At 43.4% G+C, this 21,475-nt stretch overlaps 1 protein-coding gene across 1 annotated transcript; it reads right to left on the reverse strand.

The window, feature by feature from the left end:
* Positions 1-7,375: 7,375 nt before the first annotated feature.
* NXNL2 (nucleoredoxin like 2) lies at positions 7,376-18,482 on the reverse strand. Its single transcript, XM_005307633.4, has 3 exons — positions 18,295-18,482; positions 17,297-17,916; positions 7,376-8,012 (listed from the first exon to the last, which is right to left on the reverse strand). The coding sequence occupies exons 2-3, from the start codon at positions 17,596-17,598 to the stop codon at positions 7,844-7,846; spliced, it is 471 nt and encodes a 156-aa protein (XP_005307690.1). The 5' UTR covers positions 17,599-17,916; positions 18,295-18,482; the 3' UTR covers positions 7,376-7,843.
* Positions 18,483-21,475: the final 2,993 nt, after the last annotated feature.

Below are 21,475 nucleotides of genomic sequence, written 5' to 3' on the forward strand. Positions count from 1 at the left end.
GCCTCTCTGAGATAGCCCTAACTGATCCCCTTAGGCAAAATGGGTGGCTTTGGTGGGGTGGACACATCATCTAGATATGGGGCATATCTACACTAGGGATTTTTGCACTGGTGTAACCTACACTAATGAAGATACCATGGTGCAAGCCCCCAGTGTGGGGGAATAAAAGTGGTATGGCTTGGTGCTATCTAAGCAGTTTTGGAACCTCTAAAGCTGTCTACACACAATCAATCCTCAGAACACACAAGTGTTGTTAGCCCCATGTGACAGACAAGGAAACTGCGGCCAAGAGGCTGACTGACTTGCCCAAGGACACAGATATGTGGCATGTCAAAGTCCAGCTGAGAACTCAAGAATTTCATACTCAGAACACGCCTTTCAATGTTGAAATCTGACAGATCAACGGTAACCAAAAGTGGTAACTATTGGACGGCTGTACATTGGCCTATGAAATGAGATGCTGATGTGCTACCATTTCACATCTTACGGCTTGTTTACACTGCCCCACGTTTCAGACTTTGAGGGTGTGAATAACAGTGCACAACTCCTCCCCCTTGTGAATGCTGGAGGCATGAACTAAAAGGTTCCTAGTTCACAAGAACATTTCTTCTTCAAACAAGACCACATTAATGCGAACTAGAAACCCTTTAGTTTGCACCCACATGGGGGAGTTACAGGACAGCACATTAGTGCACACTATTGTACACACCCCTGCAGTCTGAACTGCGGGGCAGTGTGGACATGCCCTTAGTGAACAGATTATCTCTCAGGCAAAAGCTACCATCCCAGTTTACACTACCTTGTTGGAAGAGAGGCCAGGGACTGAAGCATGGAGCATTGGTGAGCATGGAGATTATCCTGACCCTCTCACTGCTAGAGGTGACCCTTTCAAGCAAAGGTTGAAACACCTTTATATGGCTAGATCTACACTATGGGTGGGGGTGTGTGTTGATTTAAGATACGCAAATTCAGCTACGTGAATAGCGTAGCTGAATTCGACATATCGGAGCCGACTTACCCCGCTGTGAGGACGGCGGCAAAATTGACCTCTGCGGCTCCTCGTCGACGGCGCTTACTCCCACCTCCGCTGGTGGAGTAAGAGCGTCGATTCGGGGATCGATTGTCGCATCCCGACGGGACGCGATAAATCGATCCCCGAGAGGTCGATTTCTACCCGCCGATTCAGGCGGGTAGTGTAGACCTAGCCTATGAGTATAGCACTGCCACTGTCTGCACTTTACTTGTCCAGTAAACAGAGAACTTCATTTTCCCGTGTTCTCGACCACAAAACAGGCTGAATCACTAAGAGCTCAGAGACTCTAGGATTCTAGGATGATCACTGAGTCACTCTGACCCGAGGCAAGTTATTCTATCTCCTTGTGCCTCACCAAACCCTGCTGGAAAACTGGATTTTTAAAAAGCAGAAGCTCCCTAAAAAAGCCCAGGTGTCTATCCAAGGGGTACTTCTTTGGGTAAATAATTTCTTTTAAAAAGAGCTTTGATCTGAGCATGACACTGCTGATACAACTCTGTCTAACAGATCTTTACATAGGAATTGTGTAGTTAGATTGCAGTCGTCAGAAAGACATTCTTTTCAGAGGATTTTTTCTGTGTACAGTAAAGGAATCAATTTAAACCATTTCTCATTCAAAAACCACTGTTTTATTGTTTTGTGGATCTGGGAGTCTACAGGCTGGGCAAAACCTTAGTAGGGGGTTAGCTGACAAGTGTCACTAGAGTCAATTTAGTATCGGCACAGTCCAAAACATTTCCTGTGCAGCATATGCACTGCCTTACAACATGCCTGAGCCATACTTGAGATGTCAGCACATGCTTGAGGGTTCACATCTGGATTCCCTTTGCTACAGCAACACTCGTGATGAATTATTCAAAACTGCATTCAAACCATTTACATGGGAATTTACTATGGTGCTTAAATTTGGGTTTCAGTTCAGGCGAGGAGGGACTTACCTTAGCAACCTCTGCATCCTGCAGTGCACACCCCCTGCAAACATCCATTCATCACTTAAAGTGAAAGGAAAGCAACAGGTAGCCATTCGTGTTTCCCAGTACATCGCCCTTCATATAGCAGTGGTTGCTTTGAAATAGTTAAAACAAAATGGAGAAGATGGAGAGTATAAATCCCTCTCTATCAGGGATTCACCCATCTACACATTTGTCTTCATGGCACTCGACAGCAGAGACTTTACGGCTGCCCACATATTTATGCACCAAGTAACGTCTAAAAACCTTCACCCACGCACAGTACAGATAACTGCTTGAGTTAACACTTTTCAACATCAGCAGTTGAAAAGCAACTCAGTCACACAATGAACAAAAGCAACACATCCTGTAATCTGATAGCTGCACCCACCACAGTGCTGTGGAAAGGGGAATAGGAGACTAAAAAAGGTTTGTTACTGATCAGATCCATGTGGCCTAGCTAGACATGCTCTCAACTATTCCTTATCACAAGAATGCATCACTTTTAGCCTTGAGTTTTACTCCTTTCTACAGAGATCTATTTCACTTTGTATTACTGTAAATCGAGATCAGAAATTAAAAAAACTGATATTTAAAATATATGTTGAAGTCATCATTACATCACGTGAGGAATCTTTAGGTTTTGCCCATTTTGGATCTTTGTCTTACAGTCAAACAAACACATTTGGGCCTTCACAGCTCATTTGTAAATCTCTAGTTTTCTTCTTGGTAGTCCATCGATCCGATGATAACAGATCTGTGCAGATCATCTATGGTCTCATGGTGTGCCCTCTGATGATTGTACAAGCCAATTCTAGAGGTAAACATTTTGCTGCAGATGGTGCATGGGAAGTTCGCGGTCAGTGGATTGTGTGCTGCTGATGCTCTGTGACGTCGTTACAAATTTCAATAAATATCATTATTTTCTATTTAGGTATTTATTATGCACCCATTATACTGGCATATGAATGGTAATTTTCCTCCCGGTTTCACAAGAGTTTTCTAGATAAAAAGGCCCAAAGGTGAAAATTCCTTACAAAAATTTTAGTTATGTGAAGGAGTAAATACAGATCATTTTATTTCTCTCCTTTGAAGTTTATACACAGAACAAGCTTTCAAAATGTACACAAAACAGACTTTTAAAAGGGATACTATTAATCTTGGAAGGCAAAAAAAACCAACCCTACCTTGGACCTGGTCCCAAAAGAAAAACACAACTTTTAGTCAAGTTTATATGGAAAGATTGGTGCTCTCTTTGTAGTGCCCAGGCTTTTGCGCATATACGCTATTACCTTTTAGCAGAAAGAATGTTAGATCTACTCAGATATCTAGTGGCACGCCTCAACAAGAGAATATAACGAGCCCATTGCTATTGACAGTTAAAGAAGTTCTGCTTTAGCCCAACTGAGTGGGACCCATGGTTATGGAGCTAGGTTCATGAGTTCTGTTTTTCCATACTTCTCATGCACAGTTAAGATGTCCACAGATAGATCCTGATTGGCTATTAGACTGAACTCATGCAAATGATAGATATGCAAGGATAAGCTTGGCCTTTACGTGGGGAATAAGGGGAAGAGCAAACATTCAGTGCTGTGATTTTTTAGCTTTGTCAGATCTACCAAAGAATATATTTTGTCCTTGTCCTCCTGCACATCAGATAAATTGCTCTTATATATTGCTTTCCAGCCTCTTATATATCCTAAAATATTGTTTTGAAAGAAAATGTTCCATGTCTGTTACACATAGCCTTATTTTGCTTCCTTATGCAGCATTTTGAAACAGAATGAAATCCACTAGAGAATCAGTGGAAGAATGCACGTCATTAGTACTGACTCGGTCAGTTCTTTCTTGGGTTATTTTGTTATTTTTCAATTGGTTATTTTAGTCTGGCTTCATATTTTCCCTCTTTAGGATTACTTTAGGTTGTATCATGGACCACATTTTGGCACATGAAATCTGTCAGATTAAAATGAAACATCATCTTCTGCAGCAATAATCTTCAATGATTACATACGCCACCTAGATCCATTACAAAGACAATGTCCTCCAGTTAGGCCCTCATTCAGCAAAGCACTTAAGCATGTGCTCAAATCTCATTGACTTCAATGGGACTTAAGCACATGTTTAAAAGTAAGCATATGCTTGTGGTTTGCTGAACTATGGATTGATATGCCAACACTACTGGTGGAATTCATTTATTTTATTGATTCCAGATTCTAATTTCTGAGAGAATGACTATTGTATAGGCAACTTTCCATGTACCACAATGTTTTATGCCCATTTGATTTCTGTTAATTTTCAAATGTCTGTTTTTATATTTCCCTGGTCAGCCAGTTTTGACCGTTTGCAGTGATGACATTACAAGAGAGAAGTGGGACAGAAATATGAGTCATTGTTGCACAGCACAGATGACTGTTGCTAACTAGAAGATATATACACATAAATTAAACCCTAGAGGATGCTAACAGGTTGGTATCTGCAAACAGTAGAAGGTTCCTGTGACAAAGGCCTATTATTCAATACAGACATGGTTTTGGTGATTAAGTGCGATTAGCTTGTTGTGGCCATAGATGACAAAGAAATCAAGCCCATGAAGATTTAGAAATTAATTCATGTTCCTCTCCATCTGCTGACAATGCCACGAGGAGGGGGGATGAGGAGAAAGAGTCACTGTTAGTCTTAGACATCCTAAAGAAAGCAATTATATTCTAAATTTGTCTACTAAATGCATGGCAAAGAGAGATCTTCTAAAAGATCAAATTACAATATCGATAGACAAATATTCCAGATAAGAGGCAAATATTCCAGATAAAAATCTTATTAACATAATGAAGCATTATAATGTAACACTACTTCTCTCATTAAAAATCCTCACACAATATATACACAACAGCAACTCTTAAGAAGGAACTAAGGATACTTAGATGTGCAGTGGAGTTTCGGGTCATTTGTGGGTGGGAGGGGGAAATGAGCTCAGCTAATGTAAGATAAGCAAGAGATTCACTGTATACCTCAAATGCTGATTTCACTTGCATTTGTATTGTTTACTTCATTAGTGAATCTATCACTCTTCCTCTGAGCTATATGCTTTGCTTCTTTCCAAATGATATATTCAGTTGTCAAAAGAGAGCCTACAGCACTGATTTGTTTGAATATAAATGCTAGTTCTTCCTCCTCAGAATATTATGGATCAACTCACAATGCTTGTATATCAACATACAAACCTTGCCATTTTTTGTTAGTGAAATGTTGTTGTAAATAGTGCAATAACTAGAGACTGCACACGACTGCTTTACACGTGTTGTGCCATAAGCAAGTTGGCCCATAAATCAGCTACTAATAAAGAGTAATATCCTGTCTAATCCCAGCAGAGGCTCACCTCACCGCAGTCAGTTTTTCGTTAATTTCCTTTTGAGTGTGTAATATCTATCAATAACATTCATGCTACTGCGTATAACTGTAACAGAACACAGTATCATTCCTTCTCATCAAGAAAGAAAGCTGGCCACCAATTAATATTCATGGCATTTCACCACAGAAAAAAGGAAGGACGGTAGAAAAATCGCTAATAAATACAAGACATACTTAAGGTTTAGGTTTAAAGCAAAAACAAAGGTGTAAAAAAGCCCATGATTTCAAGTATAACATGTAAATGAGTTTAGTAGCCTATCAATACATGAGGGAATGACACTGTAGCCTCAATGCTAGTTACTCCTTTACATTCTCTGCTATATGTAGAGAAGTTATTGCACTATGGTATTTTCCTTTACCCCATATATTTCATATACTTGGAACATGAAATACCATGAAAAGCATAATGAACATAAGCAGGAGTGGTAATTATTTAAGGCACTCAACATACTGATGTGAGAATATGGTACACCCCCACAGAGCAGGAAGCCATATACTTCTTTTTAATACTTCTTTTACTTCATCACAATTCTATTTCTGTTAAATCCCATCTGGATTTTCATTTGAGACTGGATTGGGACATACTCATTCAGCAGCCCATTTTATCACCCACATTCAATGTATATTCACTGGTACCTAAAAAAATCAAATTTTAAGTAGTATACATACATATAGATGCATATACTGTACACAGAGGCAGGCAACCAAATGGCCATCTACCTTGAATTGAACATGAAATCTAAATGAGGAGATAACCATTAGGGTACAACTGGTGTCTGTGCCATTAGGAGTTGGCCCATATTTCAGGCAACATAATTGTATACACTTAAGGACTGGAAACATTTTCTATGAATGTCTTTTCCGTTTCTGATTGAACTGATATTTCAAACTACACTCATCATTCGTTGGTTCCAGAACAGCAGGCAGAGCTTGCATAAAAGCCTTTCTGAAAATTCATTCATAGCTCAGTATTCTTTAGAAGAGTACTAAACTATGAACTGTCTAACTGGTTAGATAGTGAAGATCAGAAACAGGCTGCAGTATTGCCTAATATCACCTCAAGAACCCAGCTCTGAGAGCCTCTGACTCACAAAGTATATTTAATCACCACACTAAGCTAACATTGTTTTTCTACTCAGTATCTTTGGAGCTCTTGTTTCATAGCTTATTTTTGAGGACTAGATCTGAGCCCTCCTAGAGTACATACTCTGAGGAGAAAACATCATTTCCTCCATTACAAGAAATGAATCAGCAAGTTCAACAAATATTAAATATTATTCCCATCCAACTCCTTCCTGTTTATAGCATGGTAAATATAGCTTTCCAAATATTAATGCATGTTTATGGTAACTGTGTATATTTCATTTAGAGAATGTGCTTGAGAGTCCTGCAGGCAAACTGCCTCATTTTCTGTGAATTACCTCATACCCTGACAGATGTGCTTAACAATCCTCATCCACATTGGCAGTTCATCCAGAAATTGGGCTCATAAGGCCTAAAGGACAGATTCTCCTCTCCTACCAGTTCTGCATGGACTCTGCTGTATGAAACTTTGCTGAAGTCAAAAGTTTACACTAATGTACATGAGGAAAATCAGACCCATAGGTTTGTGCTCTAAATACTAGACACCAGCCTGGTTAGCATCTTTGTTTAACATGGACACTTCACCTATATATCCCCTGCCTTTCTCCTCCTTCCCGCCACTCCTCTCCCCATTGCAAACACACACACAAAACACTGATATTATTTAGAAAGCCTGATTGTGAACTGAAGATGTTGACTGACACTATGGTACTGGGGGGAAAAATCTGGAAATAAAAAAATGGAAAGAGCCTGTAAAGTGTACAGAAAACCCACCCCAACCATTGACAACAACGGACTTCTTATGCATGGGTGAACAGTGCACCCCATGTCATTTGCACCCCATGTCACCCCATGTTCAGATTTACGTGTAACATATCAAAGGAGACATCTGAAATCATGCAATGCATAAATAGTACTTTATTAAAGCAAATATACTTCTGTTTTATCAATAAATATAAATTATGTGCTAATCACCAGAAAAATCTTCTTGTTGAGAAAAATATGTATTTTTTTTTACCTGTACACATCTGCAAAAATAAAACATTTGCATAGATTTCACAGGGCTGCCCTTCTATCTGTCTGAAAGATCCCTAAAATTCACAACTCTTGAATATTATTATGAATGCTTTGGTGTTCGTACTAAGTGCAGTAAACAAGACAACATGAATAAAATGGTAAGTGTGTTTGTTCTGAACTATGTTAGTCTATTGGCATATTCTGCTTTCTACAGTTTGGACTAAAATGTAATGGCTCCTAATCAATAATGCCCCCTGTTCTAACCAAAGAAGTTATAGTTTGGGAACTCTGCAAGTTCCCCCCCCACAAGCCTTGTCTAGCTGTCTTGCTTGTATCTCCCAATTTTTGTTCAGTTAGAAAAATTCTGAAAGACATCTGCCCCCTCGAGCCAGTTTTGGAAGCAGCTTAGCCCTCTTTCTCTGATCTGTTTCCTTCCCTTGTCAGTAATGACTTCTCCAGTTTGTTTCACAATCACCAGTTTGGGGATGGCCGTTATATTGTATTTCTTCTTCAAATCACTGGAAACAAAACACAAAGTTAAACACGCGGTTAGAAACATTTCAGCAAGCCGTCAAGTATTCTTAAAGGAGTGGTCTATGCAATAAAAACTGAAAACACACACATCAGGGGTGAGATTCTGTGCTGCATCTCTTATAGGTGCAAACACAGAACTTGCAACATAGGGAAAGCTTTTAGCCCTCTTTGTACCCTCAAGATTCTGGGCTGCTCTGTAGCCCTGGAGGACCTAATCTAAGTTACAGCAGTCTCCCTTGGGCTTCCATACGGGCTGCAGTACTGCCTAGTACTGCCATAAGCACTGCTTGCTCCAGTCTCACCCCAGTATGGCCTTGGCTTACAAGAGGCTCCTCAGAAGCAGCCCTCTTCCATAGTGCACCTGCACCAGGGGAATTCTCCCTTAGCCAAAACAGTAATTCTTAGGACCCGTTATGCTGCTCTGGCCCTTTTACTATGTGTGAAGTGGCTGGAATGGGGATGAGGATCTCACCTCAGGAGTTTTCATTCTCCAAGGTATAGTATAAATTAGTATTATACAATGATGGCTACTCCATTTCTCCTCACATAGGGATATTAAACTGTGCCAATTTGAATTAATGAGACTTTAAATTCCTCATTGAAACAAGTTTCATAATCCATCATAAGGAAAGGCTGTACTCTTAAAAGTACCTTAAATTAACCCAAAGTGACAGAGTTTCTCAGTTTACACAGGAATTTAAGTGATAAAAAGATACAGACTGATGGCCAGCTGACCAAATCTGAGGAAACTGAAATCTAGTTATTACAGTGTCCTTTTAACAAAACAACAGAAAACCTACATTTCTAATATTCAGAGACACAGCAAACGTAGAGGTCCCTATAAATATATGCATTTTCATACGGGTGTCAAACTCCAGGAATAAAACTGGAGTTGTGTGTGGCTATTTTCTGATGTGAAGGACTAACAGCCACAGTGATTAAGGCTGCCTCCCAATCCAGCTGATGCTGAACATCCCCATGCTAGTTCCATCCTTGATGCAATGAATGTTGGTTCCCTCTTTCCCTCAATACAATCAGCGCTGGCTTGGCTCTTTGCTGCTACTGGCACCTGAAGGCCCTCTGCTTTGTCTTCTTTAAAGGAGTAACAAAGTGCCTCTGAGGGAGGGAGCTGAGTTGCCCAGGAGCCAATGGTTGTTGTGGGTAGGGGAGAGCCAAGCCAGCATCAAGGCAAGGAGAGGTGGAGAAGAGAAACTGCGGAGTAGTGCAGGAAGCCACTTACTCTGTGGAACTTGCAGCTCTGTAGAGCAGCGAGAGCAAGGGATGGTTCTACTTTGTAGAAAGAGACAGGGATGGAGGTGGGGAGCCTGCAGAGATCCTAAGCTCCACTAAGCAAAGACAGGAGATGGCAGAGACTCTGTGGCACTCCAAAGCTCCTCAATAGCCCCATAATTTAAAATCACGAAAACGAAGCCAAAAGATTGCTTTACCTTGATTTAAGTTGGAACCTACGTGTAACTATGGAACATCACAGTTAAAAACATGTCTAAGCATTTAATGTTATGGCAATGAACAGTTAAGTGAATGGAAAGAAATACTGAAGATATCCTCACAGAGGGTACCATCACTTAGACAACTATATGCCTGTGAAATACCACTTTGCACACTCCAGGAACAAACATTTCTGCCAGCCATCTGCCTACCTTCTGTCTGCTGGACAGGCTTATTTATCATAACCACAAATTTCTAATCTCTGGCCCGAAATGAAAATGCAACACATACCACAGATGTCAACTCTCTTCTCTCCTTGGTAAAATAAATAAATACAATTAAAAACAAAGTAATATGCTAGTATGATTTGATGACGGGTACTTTGAAGTCTGTGACCTAGATATTTACAGTGTACTGCGTAGAGGTATAGATGTGATCTCCTTCTAGATCAGGGTGGGCAAACTTTTTGGCCTGAGGGCCACATCTGGATATGGAAATTGTATGGCAGGCCATGACTGCTCACTGAATTGGTGGTTGGGGTGCAGGAGGGTGTGAGGGCTCTGGGGTGGTGACAGAAATGACAAGTTCAGGGTGCAGGAAGGGGCTCCAGGCTGGGTCAAGGGGTTGGGATGCAAAAGGGGGTGAAGGCTCTGGCGTGGAGCCAGGGATGAGGGGTTTGGGGTGGAGGAGGGGGCTGTGGGCTGGGAATGGAACAGAGGGGTTTTGGAATCTGGGAGGGGGCTCTGGACTGAGGCAGGGGGTCAGGGTGTAGGAGGGGGTACAGGCTCTAAGCTGGGGTGTGGGTTCCATGGTGGGGCCATAAATGAGGGGTTCAGGGTACAGGAGGGGGATCCAGGGTGCTTCAGGGGTTTGGGTGAAGGGGAGGGGGCTCCAGGCTGGGGCTGAGGGGTTTAGAGAACAGGAGGGGGCTCCAGGCTGGGGCAGGGGGTGAGAGTGCGGGGAGGGGGGAGATGAGGGTTCCAGTTGGGGGCGTGGACTCTGGGGTGAGGCTGGGGTGTTTAGGGTGCAGGAGGGTTCTCTGGGCTGGGACCGAGTTGTTCAGAGGGCAGGAAGGGGATCAGGGCTAGGGCAGGGGATTGGGGAGCGGGAGGAGGTCAGAGGTGCATGTTCCAGGCCGCACTTACCTCAAGCAGCTCCCAGAAGCAACGGCATGTCCCCCTCTGGTTCCTATGCGGACGCGTGGCCAGGTGGCTCTACATGCTGCCCCGTCCACAGGCACCGCCCCTGCAGCTCCCACTGGCCGCAGTTGCTGGCCAATGGCAGAGCCGGCGCTTGGGGCGGGGGCAGCATGCGGAGTCCCCTGGCTGCTCCTATGCCAAGGAGCTGGAGGGGGGACATGCTGCTGCTTCTGGGAGCCATGCAGAGCAGGGCAAACCCATAACTCCGCTCCCTGGAGGGAGCTCGAGGGCCAGATTAAAAAGTCTGACGGCCTGCGGGCTGTAGTTTGCCCACCCCAGTTCTAGATGTTGGGGTCTCCAACTCAAGTTGGGGAGGTGAAGAAGGAAGGTATAGTTAGATTTTCAACCTTCACAGAAAGGATGGTTGGGACAGATTGGGATGTCTACCTCAAACTGGGGTTTGCCAACCCAAGAATTAGCAGATAGGCGGGGGTACAAGCAGGCAGTCTAGCAACAGCAAATTAGGCTGTTTTTGCATTGTGATCCATACAGGCAGACTGCTGTGCCACGTCCCCTCAGACTTCATGTGGGTGCAGCAGTGCACCCATCTGGATCACAGTGCAGGATTGAGGCCTTAATATGCAGTAGTTAAATTTCCTGCTCCAGCAGACCTGAAACCCCTGTAGAAGAAGCTTATTCCGCCCCTAGAGAGATGGAGCAGTTTGTATTGCTTTCTGGCAATTCCCTCTAGCTAAATGGCAGGCAGCTTTGACTGACTCCATATTCAGTTCACGTTAATTGGAGTGAGGCCTTTGGAGTGGGGAGAGAAGGATTCCAAAAAAATCCCTGAAAAAAGGAAGGTGGGTGGAAGGTAGTCCAAAGACACAGAGAATGGTGGAAGGGGTAAAACTAGCTATGTATTTATACTAAGCTCCTCACTGTGGTCTGAGGTGTATGGGTCTGGGAAGAGAGTGACAGATATAAGCACGTATGAATGAGGCAATAAATGCATATGAGAGGGAAGAAGGGGGAAGGGGGAATTCTCTGCCAAAAAATTAAAAATTCTGCAAAAGCTATTTGTCAAAATAATACTATATAATCACACCAGTTTCAATTATTTTGGTAATTTATTTCAAAATACCTGTCCGCAAGTATGTCTGTAACAATACAGACACACAAAAATTCCCCCCGGAGTAGAGTTAAAGAAAACCCTATGACAACCCAGTTCCTGTTTCTCTGTCCCCTCCCCGCAGAGCCCAGCCAGAGGGGCCACATACGCCCCCTTACCCCCAGAACCCAGCCATGACCCCCAAGACATTCACATCCCCTACCCCCCAGAGCCCAGCCACACCCTCCTCAGGCCAGACACACACACCCCCCATATGCCCCAGAGCCCAGCGATACAGAGGGAGAAACAGGTCCCAGGCTTGCATGGAATTTCCTGCATACTGCCACCTTCTTCCATCAGGGCGTGCTGGGAACTGCAGCTGCTGGGAACCCCCCAGTTCCCTTCCCCTTTCCCCATCCTTGTCTTCTATTTGGGAGCTGGGTTGTGCCAGGTCCAGCAGCCCCTAGTGGTAGCTGGCATCTCTGTAGCCCATTTCTGGGAGGGGGGGAGGGGGGGGGGGAAGAAGAAATTCTGCATGTACAACATTAATTTTCACAAAATTCTGCATTGCGTAGTGGTGCAGAATTCCGCCAGGAGTAAAACACATAATCAGGAGCTATATTTTTTTGTTGCCTACACCCCTACTTATGTCCTAACTCAGAGACACGTTTAAGATGCACAGCCCTGAGGGACGCCTGTGATCCTGGTTTGAATTTAAATTCTTGCAGCTATGAGACTACAGTAAGTATTGAGCTCACCAGCTAAAATAGTTTAATAATAAAGATATTACAGCACCTTGTTGCATGCTCCAAAAATGTGCAATTAAGTTATTTAGCTATAATTTCCAAACACTTGAAATAAGCCACATTTTGATTAAATATTCATACATGACTTATTAACACTTAACAATTCTTCTTTGCTGTTTTTACATTAGCCACTTAAGACTCTTAATATGCACACATGGCATTATCAGACATGCCACATTTCATAAGTGGATTTCAGAAAACATGACAAAACATCAACCTTCCCAGTGCTCCCATGAGGAAGAAGTAAATGTAATTCTCTACCTCAATTTCCTCATCTGGAGGACGGACACAGATAAAGTGACTTGCTCATATCACAGAGCAAGACACAGAGTCAGGAACAGAACCCAGATCTCATGACTGAGACCGGAGCTTTAATCACTAGACTTGTGCCTTCCCATGGCACATGCTGAATGGCTTGTGGAATACAGAACCTTCCCCCTTTAAGTCACTTGAATTCAGCCAATGTTGGTAGTGACCAGATATTGTTACTACCTAGAAACTGTTCAGTAAAATTATATAAAGTGACTTTGAGACCTCAATCTAGTTTTAAGTAGAAAGAAACCAATATTACAAAACCACCACCAGAATTAGCATTACTTGGCAGTGGCCTCAACAGGCAGATCAAGGACTGAATAGGCAAAAATCAAACTACTCTCACCATTAGAGAATGTTTCCCTCCAGGTCAACATCAAAGCACATTGGTGAGGCAGTGTGGGGAAATATACTATATGGGCTGTATTGGAGTATTGTTATGTGGTTAGAGGAGTTCATTTCTTAGTGACATGAATCACATGTAATCCATTCACTTTTTAAAACAACCTAGTCCTGGTTATATTATTATATAGCATCTAGGAGCCCCAATCAGAATTGGGATTGCATTGTGCTCATAGGTGCCGACTCAATGGGTGCTCCAGCATGGGGGGGGGGGGGGGGAAATGGTGGCTGAGCACTCACCGGCAGCCCCCCTACCAGAACCTCTCCCTCCCTCCAGTGCCTCCTGCCTGCCAGCAGGCCCGATCTGCGCCTCCCCCTCCCAGCGCCTACCAACTGCTATGGATCAGCTGTTTCACAGCATCAGGAGGGCTGGGGGGAGAGGGAAGGAGCGAGGGCATGCTCGAGGGCAGCACTGGGCGGGGAAGAGGCAGGGTGGGAAGAAGGAGGGTGGGACCTTGGGGGAAGGGGTGGAGTGGGGACGTGGCCTGAACGGAGCAAGGGGGGAGCACCCCGTGGCAGATTAGAAACCCAGTGCCTATGATTGTGCTGGACACTATATTAACATATAGAAAAATAGTCCCTGACTCAAAGAGTTTACAGTCTAATGTAGGACAAGAGCCTACAAGTGGGTGTAACAAACAAACAAACAAAGGAGGGGAGAGAGAAAAGAAGGATACTGTCCCTTCTAAATATAGCCTAGCTATGCAAATGAGATCATCCATTTGTGCACACAGAGTAGACCATCAAATTACTATTCACCAACAATTCAGGTATTCTATGTTTAATCAAGAGTGGAACTTCCTTTGTATGAATTCTATTCTAGCAAATTTCTGCCTATAGTTCAAACCATTCAATTAATTTCAATAGACTTTTGCTTCACTCTGCTTACGTTGACCCTTGGCTTCTCTATAAGCAGGTTCCCCTGTGCTAATACTATTGGAATGCCACAAATCATCTACCAGATCAGTTTTGATGTTGCATTCATAAAATAGTAACACTACTCCTCCCCTTCTGCTCTGAGAAAGTAAATGAGGAAAAGGAGAAAAGAATTCACCGCTATGGAGAAAGGGGTGAAGAGGAAATCCTGTTCCAGGGTCTTACTGCAGCTACTGCACAACAACTGTGTTTTCTATGGTGTAGGCCTTGCATGAACAATGAAAGAAAACAGAAGTAAGGAAACAGGAGTTAACAATGGACAAAGCATGAATTCACAAGTGGCTTCATAAATAATATGCAGCTAGTACATAAAGAAATATTAAGAAGAGGAGTACTGTGTGATAAGCTTGCAGCTTTGCTTTGCTTACTATCACACGTTGTAGCGCATGGATAGCTCATGATCTATACAGGGATTGGTTCACAAAATTAGTAAGCCAATCATAAAGCATGTAACACATGTGTTAAGTCTGTTTCAGAATCTGTGTATATTCTGATTTACACACCCACCAACACCTGAGCTTGATCACCTCAGGTGTAGCTTTATGAAATGCCAAATAAAAAGCCTCAGAGACAAGGCCAGATTCAAACCTAGTTTTTGGATTCCAGAGAACTGGATCACGTGTTCTCCCAGAACTGGACGAGATGTTTCAGATAAACCAAGTGGAAAAGGTCTCGGAGGGAATCCCAACATATAGAAGGGATGTTTTCTTTTATATACCCATCCCATTATTGCTACTCATTGTTCACAATGTTGGGAACCTTTATAGACACTACCCAGCTGTCAACATAGTTTTAGGCACTATGTCAATTAGACCTACTCAGAGTAAAACCCACAAAGAGTTTTGCCATTGACTATTCCCTACCCTCTTGCAGGTTCACCATACAACCTGCCTGTCTATTCAGCATGTGCGAGTCGGGATTAGACAGAGTATTAAAATTTAGAGAAATCTCTCTCTCAGAAGTCCTACCAGAGCTAACCTCAGTCATTTTTGTTTTTAAAAACTGTGTTAACAGTTAAAATATATCATTGGTGTAATACACTACAGGATTTCAGCTCTCAGAATTCACTCCAATTTCAATTACTTGTTATGCTTAAACCCTTCTAAGTGTGGTGTCTTGTGGTATTGCTAGCTTTAATACAGAAACATTAAAGCGCTCTGGAACTTTTAAAGAGAAAGACCTTAATTAGCCATGTGAGAGGCGAGAACTACTAGTTCTAGAATATTGATGGAAATGGTGACTTGAAACAATCAGGTCAATTAATTAACTGCAGATAATATTTCCTTTGTTGACTAAATCAGCTACTTTTAAATGCTTTTTGTTTTGATATGTTTTGATAAACTTTTAAAAATGTATCCAGCACTTTTAAAGTAGTTTTATTTAATCAAAAAATTTAAATGCTTGTTTGTGTGCATTAATTGAATTTGAATTTCCATCCAAATAGATCTTGACACAAATCACAAATAAAAAAAATAATCTAATAAGAAATGCATCATTCACCATTTTCTGACAAAATAAAAATATAAAAATTAATAACCTGAATAAAAATAAATTAAGCTATACAATTGCTTAAATAAATATGTATAGATGTAGTGTATCCTCCTGGCTAGCAAAAAGGAGGACCGAATTTAGCGTAAATGCTATATTCAGTTTAAATAATATGTTTTAATGGTTACCAACTAATGAGGATAAGCGTTTCTTTAGAAAAATAACTACAAAAGTACAAATGCAAAACACAATTAAAACTGACTATTTAAAACAAGTTTTCCTGCTTTCTGATTTAAGTCATGAATAAATTAATTATTTAATTTTCTTTTATTTAAATCAATGCACCCTATCATGGCGGGAGTAAGCCAACTAATCAAAGTAACATCAATCATCAGACTTGCAAGCTAACTTTAAAAGATCACTGCCACGCTCCAGCAAACATTACAAAATGTTACCAAAAAGACTTCCTTAAAAACAATACTGATATTTTTCTGAATTTCCCTTTTCTGGCCCCATGTAACTAAACAGGTCAGTGCACCCACAGTTTCACTAGGTGGAAAATTGCTACAAATTGGGGCAGCAAAGACAGATACATTTCCAATGGATTATTTTTCATGGGAAATTTTTGTTTGTTTAAATTGAGTTGGTTACAGTGACTTTCCTCACTTGACACAATTAGTTTAGAACCCTGTAAAGCACACCATTTCAAACTTTTCCCTCCAATATGCATTACCTTACATTTGTCTATATTGAACTTCATCATGCTGTCCAGTCATCTAGCTTGTTTATGTCTCTTTTCCATTCCTCTCACTCTTCTCTGGACTGGAATAATCTAAGTAACTTTGTCTCACCTGCAAAGTTTGCTACCTCACTACACACTCCCCTTTCCAGGCAGTTAATAAATACATAAAACAATACAGCACCTTAGCGGAAACCTTCAGACACCTTGCTGTTTACCAGTTTTCATCATGGCAAAAGGTTATTTTTTTTCCTAGAAACAAGGTGGGTGACCTTTTATTGGACCAACTTCGGTAGATGAGAGAGACAAGCTTTCTAGCTACACAGAGCTCTTCTTCACGGGTCCTGGTACAATGGGAGTGCTGGAGCATCTACACTTGTTCTCTATGTGGAAGAATTGGGGGCCAAAAGCAAACACTGGCCTAATCCAGCAGGGTCTAGGTATTGGATCTGGTGCTGTGGTGCCAGGATGCAGTATGGTCAGGGGTTCATCGGTGCAAGTCAGAACAGGGACAGGTTTCAAGGACAGTTCTTCTAGATTTCCACCTTAGAATTTGGAGCCCAAGGTTGGCTGGGATCCAGCAGGACCCAGGTGCCAGCTCTGGAGTTCTGCAGCCGGGAAGCCACCAGACTGTGGCAGGGTCTAGGTGCTTTGGGCACTAGAGGCACTTACACGTTCAGCCAGTGGAACTCGAGAGGCTGGGTGCAAACTTGGCACGTTCTAGCTTGGATTTAAACCCAGCCCGAAGCACCTGGTCTAGGCAATAGCAACGGCTGCGGTCCTGGCCATCCCACCCCCGGATCGCGTAGCTCCTCCAGGGCAGGGGGCTCCCAGCCTGCGGGTAACAGGCTGCTGCTAACCCTCCTCCCCCCACCCCCCACACACTCACTGCTTGTAGGGGTCGTGGAAGGGCAGCGCCAGCCAGTCCCCGTGCATGTCGTGCATGTACTCGACCATCTCCTCGGGGCTGCGGTCGGACGAGATGAAGACGACCTCGAAAGGGGCCGGCGGGCGGGCGCCCTCCAGCAGCTCGCTGTAGAAGTCGCACAGGATGGGGGTGAAGTCCCGGCACGGGGAGCACCAGCCGGCCGAGAAGTACAAGCCCACGATCTTGTTCTGCAAAACCTCCTCGGGATCCACGGCGTGCCCGTCCCGGGTGAGCAGGGGCCGCCCGCTGAATACATCCACCATCCTGCCCCCGGAGCACGGCGCCGGCCGGGGCGGGGAGCAGGAGCCCTTCCTCTTAGCTACGCACGGGGCTAGGATGGGCCACGCTCTTCTCGGAGGGGCGAGTTCTCGGCTAAGGTACGCGAGGGGCGTAGGCAGATTCCTTCCCTAGGGCCCAAGCCCGCGCCAGCATCTCACCGCCCAGGACCGGCTGGGGGTGCGGGGCGCAGGCGTTCAGCTGGGGCAGAGGCAATCGGCTCTGCACGGAAAGCGCCTGCCTGGTCCCTGTCCGCTCGCTTCTTCTCCGCTGCAGCCGGCCGGACCCCTCCGAGCGCCTCAGGGCTAGTGGGGGAGAGAAGAGAGCGCACGTTGTTAGCTGCACCACAGCGAAAAGTCTCGGAAAAGTCCAAGCCGCGTTTGTAGCGGGGACAGGCCGGAGGGCGGGCGGGCGGGCGAGCGAGACACAATCTGCCCCCGGGGCGGAGGGAAGCAGGGACAGATTCGTTTCAGGAACCTGCCGCGCTTGGAAGAACACGCAGCCCGGGGGCAAGGCAGAAGCGGTCACAATCCCTGCTCAGCTCAGGGACAGGGCGAGAGCTGGAAGCACCAGACCCTGCCAGCCGCTTGGAGTCATGCTCCAGGCTCCCAGCTGGCCCTGGGGCGGCCTTTGGGGTCTAAAATGATTAAAAAGTGAACCAGAATCTCAATGGAAAAACTCACCCTAGCGCAAAATCTCATGTCTGCTCAGCCCGGGGTGTGGTGGCTGCATCACTGCTCTGGCTTCATCGGAGTCACAACTACAGCACCTGCAGCTCCTCTCCTTCACCCTCTTCCCTTGAGCTCCACCCCCCAACTGCCCTTACAAACACTCAGCTCCAGCCACTGACTGACAGCAACATTTGCCAATCGCTGCTGCTGGGCTCCAGGAGGTTAGCTGCTGACCCAGACCTCACACACACGTTGCTTTGGGCTCAGTTTCCATTTTAGGGAAGACACTAATTACAAATCCCAGTCACTATGGAAACAGAAAAGGTCCCATTTTAAAGCACAAACGTATTCAAGTTCCATTGTAATGCCCCAATATTTCTTATTCACTCAGCTGATAAAGTTTTGTCTCAGAGTTTTGGTTTATTAGAAAAGGAACGAGCAGTTTCTGGATGCTGTTTTGTGTTAGAATAACTTCAAAAACAGTGTATGGATTTTGTTTCTTTAGAACTTCAAACTTTCCCCAGACCCACCCCCTCATTCTAGAGGAACAGATGACCTATGCGAGAGCTATGGAGAGGTTTGTGCATGCCAATTCTAGATGTATGCATGCAAATCAGGTACTTACACATGACCAGTCAACTGACCATACACTTGTGCAAATACCTGATTTTGCAACACACACCTCTAATACTTGTGTGCATACCCCTACATTTGAACATCTGTCCCTAAGCACCTTAACATTTGAAAACACTTTAGACATGTTCAATGTCTGAAAAGTATGCATCCTGCTATTTTCTTCTAGTTTAAATTATTAACAACAAGAGAGGGGCTCAGGATCACATGTGCACACGTAGAGCATCTCACATTTAAACAAAATTTCCTCATCTCCAGTTCAATTATTACATATCCCATTCTGACTGCATCAGACAGTCAAATACAAAGTGGAGAAGAGATGCCTATACTAAGAGGAGTGACTGGATCCAATCCTGGGTTCCTGTTCAAGCTGCACCTTTAACATACCCGTTCTTTTATTAGACTTTTACATCGATGTCTACTCAATCATGCTCTTTTCCTTCCCACAACCAAAGACAAAATGGAAGTTATGCCCCAAAATTTCAAACCTTAGTGGGTGCCTAAAGTTAGGTGGCTAATTCTGAATTTGGGCACCTAAGCAAAATGGCCTGATTTTCATGAAAAGTAAACTGGTAAAACAAACGTGTTAATAGGAACTGGAGGTGCTCAGTACCTTTGAAAATCAGGCTACTTTTATTTAGATGCCCAAATATGGAGGTGGGAGGCTAACTTTAAGATATCCAACACCTGACAATTTAGGCTCTAATTCCTAAAATTAGGTTAACAGTACACCATATTAAGTGAGATTTAGTACACACAAAAGAAAATCAAAAATTCTGGCTCTCACAGGAAAGGTAACGCATAAAAATAAACACGATAAGCACTAATACAACATATCACAGTGGCCACCATTGCAGTCTTGTCTTTGCAAACAGATAACATCCCCATAGCATTTCATCATAGGGGAGTATTGGAGGAATGTTATCTTTACACATCTGTGTATAGCAGATTTAGATTAAATCTCAGGAAAAACTTCCAAACTGTAAGAACAGTAGGACAATAAAACAAACTGCCTAGGGAGGTCGTGGAAGCTCCTTCACTGGAGTTTCTCAAAAGGGGGCTGGATGATAGCCATCTGTCTTGGCTGGCTTAGACACAACAGATCCTGCATCTTGGCAGTGGGTTAGGCTAGATGACTTTTGAGGTCCCTTCTAAGCCTGTGAATCTATAAGGGGGCTGAATTGCAACTGCTGAATTTCTGCCATTTTCACATCCAAAATCTCAGTTGTTTTTCATTCTTAGTGTTTTTGCATATATAAGTTTACAACAATAGCTTTACTGATAGGAGTTCTCCTCCCTAGCACAACAGGGTGTATCAAGGAAATAGTTAAAAATTACTGTCTAGTGTTATCTCCATTGCATCACTTCCCACCCTAGGGAGCACAGACGGATTTATTCAGTATTGTTTTGTTTTTACTGTAATAGCTGTGTGACATTGTGCAGTCTATATGGTTTTATAAAAATACGATAAGTGAATATAATGTAACTGGAATATGCTTCATGCAAAAGGTCTCTTGTAAGGTATCATTACAAAGCTTATAATCTACTGAGTGTGATCATCCTATTTGTAGAAATGTACCACTCTTGTATCTAAAACTAGAAATATAAAATATAACTCTGAGGGCCTATTGTAATTATGCAAAGTGTGGGCCATTAATAGTGGTTTGGAATCTCGATGACTCCCATTAAGCAGGACCATTGTCTGCAGATGGCTGTGTTTTACCTGTGAGTCTTCCTGTATATGTGTGTGCTGGCAAGTGGGTAATGAAGTCTTGACATATGATCATATCACCTGAACTGGAATCCATCTTTAACCTGGTGCTTTTCCAGTGAGGGGGGGTGGAAACCCAGAGGGACAAAGGGTTCCCGCCTTATGCAAAAGATATATAAAGGGGTGGAACAGAACAAAAGGGGAGAGAGGAGCCATCATGAAGAATCCCCTAGCTACCACCTGAGCTGGAACAAGAGCTGTACCAGGGGAAAGAATTGTGCCCAGGCCTGGAAGGTGTCCAATCTGAGGAAAAAACTTACTAAAGCATCTCTGAGGGCGAGATTATCTGTATTCAGTTTGAATAGACATAGATTTGCACATTTTATTTTATTTTGCTTGGTGATTTACTTTGTTCTGTCTGTTACTACTTGGAACCACTTAAATCCTACTTCTGTATTTAATAAAATCACTTTTTACTTATTGATTAACTCAGTATGTATTAATACCTGGGGGAGCAAACAACCGTGCATATCTCTCTATCAGTGTTATATAGAGGGCGAACGATTTATGAGTTTACCCTGCATAAGCTTTATACAGGATAAAACAGATTTATTTGGGTTTAGACCACAGAGGGGGTTGGGCATCAGAGTGCTAAAGATAAGCACACTTCTGTGAGCTGTTTTTAGGTAAACCTGCAACTTTGGGGCAAGTAATTCAGACTCGGGGTCTTTGTTGGAGCAGACGGGAGTGTCCGGCTCAGCAAGACAGGGTGCTGGAGTCCTGAGTTGGCAGGGAAAACAGGAGCAGAGATAGTCTTGGCACATTGGGTGGCAGCTCCCAGGGGGGTTT

Source organism: Chrysemys picta, chromosome 6 (genome assembly GCF_011386835.1).
Source record: "Chrysemys picta bellii isolate R12L10 chromosome 6, ASM1138683v2, whole genome shotgun sequence".
NCBI classification, from domain to species: Eukaryota; Metazoa; Chordata; order Testudines; family Emydidae; genus Chrysemys; species Chrysemys picta.

Excerpts from the sequence above, each read along its gene's own strand:
- NXNL2 (XM_005307633.4), bottom strand. The coding sequence starts at position 17,598 with ATGGTGGATGTATTCAGCGGGCGGCCCCTGCTCACCCGGGACGGGCAC. Across the intron at positions 8,013-17,296 it reads TTCCACGACCCCTACAAGCA|TGATTTGAAGAAGAAATACA; the intron begins GTGAGTGTGTGG and ends TTTTGTTTCCAG.